This window comes from Colobus angolensis, unplaced genomic scaffold (assembly GCF_000951035.1).
Source record: "Colobus angolensis palliatus isolate OR3802 unplaced genomic scaffold, Cang.pa_1.0 Scaffold10, whole genome shotgun sequence".
Classification (NCBI taxonomy): domain Eukaryota; kingdom Metazoa; phylum Chordata; class Mammalia; order Primates; family Cercopithecidae; genus Colobus; species Colobus angolensis.
The window spans coordinates 12,585,386-12,591,234 of NW_012110919.1; the positions used below are offsets into that span (position 1 = coordinate 12,585,386).

The window sequence follows — 5,849 nt, forward strand, 5'->3', positions numbered from 1 at the left end:
CTCGGCCTCTCAAAGTGCTGGGATTACAGGCGTGAGCCACCACACCCGGCCCAGTCTTCTATGTTTTATATCAGGGTTTTTATTCTGTGACCCTTGAAGATACATCGCAGACCCCTTTGGGAGTAAGGCCAAAGGGAGGCATTCTCCCTTCAGTCAGAAGAGTTCTTCTCTTACCTGTTTTATGTATTAGGATCTTCTGTTTCATTTGGATAAAAGACTGCTGCTGGAATATATACAAACACCCCACCCCTAAATAATAATAAAACCACCAGTCTGGATGGTGCCTCCCTAGCACATTACTCCCTAGTAATAATGACCCTTATTCCAAAAGGTGACTGGGAAACTTTGGACCTTCTGACTGAACTTGCAAAGCCTCAGTCATTCACAGCATGTTTCCTTGCGTTCTTTGGCATGTGTGCATTACTGACTACTGTTGAAGTTTTGTCTTAATCTGGTGACAGCAACATTTGTTAGAAGGGAATTTAATCGTTAGTCAAATCTGTACATTTAAATGAATGAACACCTGGAGTGAAATTGAATACTATATTTGCTGCAGTGATTCTTATATTGTAAATAGTGAGTGACATTTTGGGGAAAAGAGGAAAATTAGTATACAATGAATTTTGGATTGGTGCCTGCAACTTTTTTTCGTATTGCATAGGCTTCTTTCCAAACCTCAGGTTGTCCAACTTGAGATGTTTGCATTTCAGTACTTCTGTATTGTATTTCATTACCCACTATTAAACTAGTCTCCTGTAATTGCAGGTGCCGCTTCGTTATTTGTTAGGCATGCTATATATTAATTTCAGTGCACTCTGGGATCCTGTTATTGAACTCATAAGGTAAACATGGGTTAAATGGGATGAAACTATTATACTTTAATTACTGCAGAATGATGGGGCCCAGATTATACTCCTCCTAGGTATGATTTAAATGAATGGGTATATATGATATTTACAGTACTTTAAATCCTTTGTGAGACAAGGTGAATTAAAAATAAACATGAAGAATTCTCTCTGATGCCACATCTTCAGTAGTTCCAATGTTGTATGTGTGTCTCTTTGTGTGTTGAAATAACTGTGGAGGAGTTTCTCTTTTTGCTTTTTATGATATTTTGTGTTCTTAAAATTTGTTACAGCAAGGAAGTATAATAGTTGCATAATTTGATTTCTATATATTGAGTCACTGAGCCATACTTTAAAAATAAAGACTTTTTCAAAACCTTGCTGTCTAGCATCCAAAAGCCCTTTAGCCCCAAAAAGCCTTCAGTGGTCACGTGGAAAATACATGCTACACGCCGAGTGCGGTGGCTCATGCCTGTAGTCCCAGCACTTTGGGAGGCTGAGGCAGGAGAATCGCTTGAACCTGGGAGGTGGAGGTTGCGGTGAACCAAGATTGCGCCATCGCACTCCAGCCTGGGCAACGAGCAAAATTCTGTGTCAAAAAAAAAAGAAAAAGAAAAAGAAAAAGAAAAGAAAATACACATTATGGCTCATGTGTAGAAACTTGTCTTCAGACATTTGTCTTCAGATAATACACACTCACTTTTTTATCAGATTGGAAATATGTCATGTGAGGCCTTTCAAAACCCCAACGATTACTTATTCTTATTTGACAGAATAAGAGAGTTAACATTTATAGACCAATCCCTTTACAATTTGAAACCAATTTGTCTACCTTTCCTACACTTTGTCTACCTTTTACTATCCTTCAAAGCCATCAAAACCAATGTGCCAAAAGCAAGATTTTCCCAACATCAGCCTCATTATTTTGTTTATTATACTTTCAGAAGAGAGAATTTGACATATGTGTTACCAGTAGCACACTGTCAACAGCGTTGGTTCTTCAATTACTGAATGTCATGAGGCATTCTCCCTAGTGGCTGGGCTGTCTTCCTGTTGGGTACCTCTTTCTGTTTGGAAGGACAGAAACAACAACATACCTGTTGGTTTGTTTTCTGAGTAGAGTCAGTCTGCAACATACACAGTTCATGTCACGTATAAAGTTTATGCAGACTCTTAGAAAATTAGTGACAGAATATTCGAGAGTATTGTTGCTAGGATATCAAACTACATAAGCACTTTATGTGATCCATCTAATGTCTCCTTTTAAGTTCTGAAAAGTATGTTTCATGTAGTTAGTAAATGTTTATTTTGCCTTTGTGTTAATAAGTGTATTTAAATTTGGTGAAGGAAAACTCACTATTTTTAAGTTAGTTTTGAACAAACTGACTTTTCTCTCCAGAGGGCTCCTTCTTCTCTTAATGGATCTTATTCATGCCCCATGCCCCAGTTTTATTAGTGTGCCTTTAAAAATTATTTTCTCTTAAGGATCTACTTACATTTTTAAAAATACTGTTTAGTGCTTTATGACTATAAAAATAATTTGTGCTCAGTGCAGGCATTTTGAAATATATAGAAAAGTGCAAAAGGTGTTTATGACTCCACACTGAGGGATAACCTAATTAACATTTTAGTTATATCCTTTCACTCTTATTTTTTTTTTTTCCCGTGAGCAATCTTAAAATGACCGTTCCACACTTTTTGTTTTGTGATTTTTTTTTTTTCCATAGTTCTCATGCACACGAAATGGAAAATAAGCAATTTTGGAAAGTCTACTATGAGCATCTAGAAAAAGCAGCTACACATGCTGGTATGTAAGGGGTTGTGAGGAGGCTGCAAAGAAAAATGGTTAACTGTTTTGTTTTTACTGCCTAATTACTCACAAAATAATTGGAAAACAGAGATGAAACATATATTATCTTGATAACTTTTGGGAGTGACATTGTTTCCTTACATTATAGAGAAAGAAATACCCTCTCTTGAGGAAATACTTAAGATAAATGTTGATATTTGTCTGGTGGTTTTGACAACTTTCTTGCAGAGAAAGAACTACAGAATGATATGACAGATGAGAAGTCCGTTGGAGATGAAAGTTGGGAGCAGACCCAGGAAGGAGATGTTGGAGCTCTTTATCATGAGCAGTTAGCATTGAAAACTGACTGTCGGGAAAGACTTGACCACACCAACTTCAGATTCCTGCTCTGGAGAGCTCTGACAAAATTCCCAGAAAGAGTAGAGCCACGGTCCAGGGAGCTTTCCCCGCTTTTCTTGAGATTTATCAAGTAAGTTTCCTCTTCTAAGAATATGTCCCTGGTGGGGCATGAAGAAGAGAACGTGAGAAGTATTAACCTCCCAAAATGGGCTGAGTTCTTGTTTTTTTGTTTTTTGTCTTTTTTCTTTCTGCTTCCAATCATCCATTAGGCTGAGTTCTTTATCCATCTGTCACATTTTCAAATCATTGGCGCAGCTATAAATCACTGGCTCTATCAGATAACGACTAAACCAGTTTAGTTCACCGTTTAATTTTGATCTGAATCACAATTTAACCAGCACACCAATGGTATTAATAAAAACTTCCAGGTTACAGTATAAGAAGGGCCACATTGACTTTGATTCATGTAGAAAGGCCTTATTGTTTCTTGCCCTGTTATTCATTACTTTATTGCCTGCCTGGGGCTTGAGGGTATTTTCCAGTGACCCAGCACCAACACTGCTTGGGGCCTCTTGGTGTTTCTGCCTGTGATGCTGAGGAATAACAAGAGTTTTCTGGAGCATTCTTTTGTTTTGCCTGGACATGCTATGTGAGAGTCTGATTGTATTAAAATTAAAGATGAGGGGTGTGGTGTGCAGAACATTACTAAGTAATACATAAAAAGCATGTTTCACTATAGTGGTTTCCTGGGAAAATGCTGTAGGGTTAGGTCAAGCAGGCCATAAACCACAACATGCCTGGCTTGTTCAGAGAACAGGAAGATCTGAGTGGTTCTAGCAGAGTGCTCCAGGGAGGACATGGTTGGAGATAAGGGCAGAAAGTCAGCAGGACACGAAAGTGTGTAGGCCTTTAAGTGAAAGGAAGGACTTTGGCTCTTACTTTTGGTGACATGAGAAGCCATTTGGAGGTTTAAGCAGAAAGCTGACCTGACCTAAGTTTTCTTAAGGATTTTTATGGCTGCTGTGTTGAGAATAGACTGTAGAATGACATTGGTGAGAGTAGAGAGACCAGTCACGAGGAGATTGCAAGTCCAGGCAAGAAGTGATGGCGACTTAACCAAAGTTACAGCAGTGAAGACAGGTATTTTTTGAATGATTTCAATTCGATAAGATACATTTATGAAAGGTTGCAACTAGATCAGCCTGTGAGATTTGCCGCAGATGTGGGATGGGTGTGTGTGGTGGGGAGTGGGACAGGAAGGAGGGAGGGAAGGAATGGGGGAGGGACAGAATCAAGGATGTTCCCTAAGGCTTTGGCCTGAGCAACCAGAAGAAAGTTCCCATTTACTGAGATGGGAGGAATGCAGGAGTTGCAAGTTTGTCGGGGAGAATTAAAAGTTCATTTTTAGATGTTTTAAGTTTGGGACACTGAATAAATAACCAAGTAGAGTTGTCATGTGGAAAGGCATTTAATTTAGAAGTTCAAACCTCAAGGGAAAGGTTTGATCTGGAGATAACAAATTGGAAATTATCAATATATGGATGGTATTAAAGATCAGATAAGGGAATAAAGTCATCTAGAGCATAACTGTAGAGAGAAAAGACTTTAGGGGACTGATACCAATATTTCAAAGTTGGGAGATAAGGAACCAGCAAAGGAAGCCAGGAAAAAGTGATAGAAGAAGAAAGACCACTTGGTATCCTGGAAACCAAGTGAAGAGACTAAAGGCGGCCATAATCAGTTGACTCACATGTGTCTGAGAAATCAATCAGTTGAGGAATAAAGTGACCATTGGCTTTGGAGTGACCTTAGAGTGACCCACATGAAGGTGACCTTAATGAGTTGTTTCGATTAATCTGATAGGGATGACAACCTGATTAAAATAAGCTCGGCCAGGCACAGTGGCTCATCATGCCTGTAATCTCAGCACTTTGGGAGGCCTAGGCAGGTGGATCATGAGGTCAGGAGATCGAGACCATCCTGGCTAACATGGTGAACCCCTGTCTCTACTAAAAATACAAAAAATTAGCCGGGCTGGTGGTGGGCGCCTGTAATCCCAGCTACTCGGGAGGCTGAGGCAGGAGAATCGCTTGAACCTGGGAGGTGGAGGTTGCGGTGAACCAAGATTGCGCCATCGCACTCCAGCCTGGGCAACGAGCAAAATTCTGTGTCAAAAAAAAAAGAAAAAGAAAAAGAAAAAGAAAAGAAAATACACATTATGGCTCATGTGTAGAAACTTGTCTTCAGACATTTGTCTTCAGATAATACACACTCACTTTTTTATCAGATTGGAAATATGTCATGTGAGGCCTTTCAAAACCCCAACGATTACTTATTCTTATTTGACAGAATAAGAGAGTTAACATTTATAGACCAATCCCTTTACAATTTGAAACCAATTTGTCTACCTTTCCTACACTTTGTCTACCTTTTACTATCCTTCAAAGCCATCAAAACCAATGTGCCAAAAGCAAGATTTTCCCAACATCAGCCTCATTATTTTGTTTATTATACTTTCAGAAGAGAGAATTTGACATATGTGTTACCAGTAGCACACTGTCAACAGCGTTGGTTCTTCAATTACTGAATGTCATGAGGCATTCTCCCTAGTGGCTGGGCTGTCTTCCTGTTGGGTACCTCTTTCTGTTTGGAAGGACAGAAACAACAACATACCTGTTGGTTTGTTTTCTGAGTAGAGTCAGTCTGCAACATACACAGTTCATGTCACGTATAAAGTTTATGCAGACTCTTAGAAAATTAGTGACAGAATATTCGAGAGTATTGTTGCTAGGATATCAAACTACATAAGCACTTTATGTGATCCATCTAATGTCTCCTTTTAAGTTCTGAAAAGT

The 5,849-nt window shown here is 39.1% G+C and overlaps 1 protein-coding gene across 1 annotated transcript in view; it reads left to right on the plus strand.

Moving 5' to 3' along the window:
- UTP20 (UTP20, small subunit (SSU) processome component, homolog (yeast)) overlaps window positions 1–5,849 on the plus strand; it is a 109,965-nt gene that overhangs the window by 28,285 nt on the left and 75,831 nt on the right. The window contains exons 16-18 of the mRNA XM_011936931.1: window positions 766–842; window positions 2,573–2,652; window positions 2,884–3,124. Of these exons, the coding sequence (XP_011792321.1) occupies window positions 766–842; window positions 2,573–2,652; window positions 2,884–3,124 (398 nt within the window). The remainder of the gene's footprint in view (window positions 1–765; window positions 843–2,572; window positions 2,653–2,883; window positions 3,125–5,849) is intronic.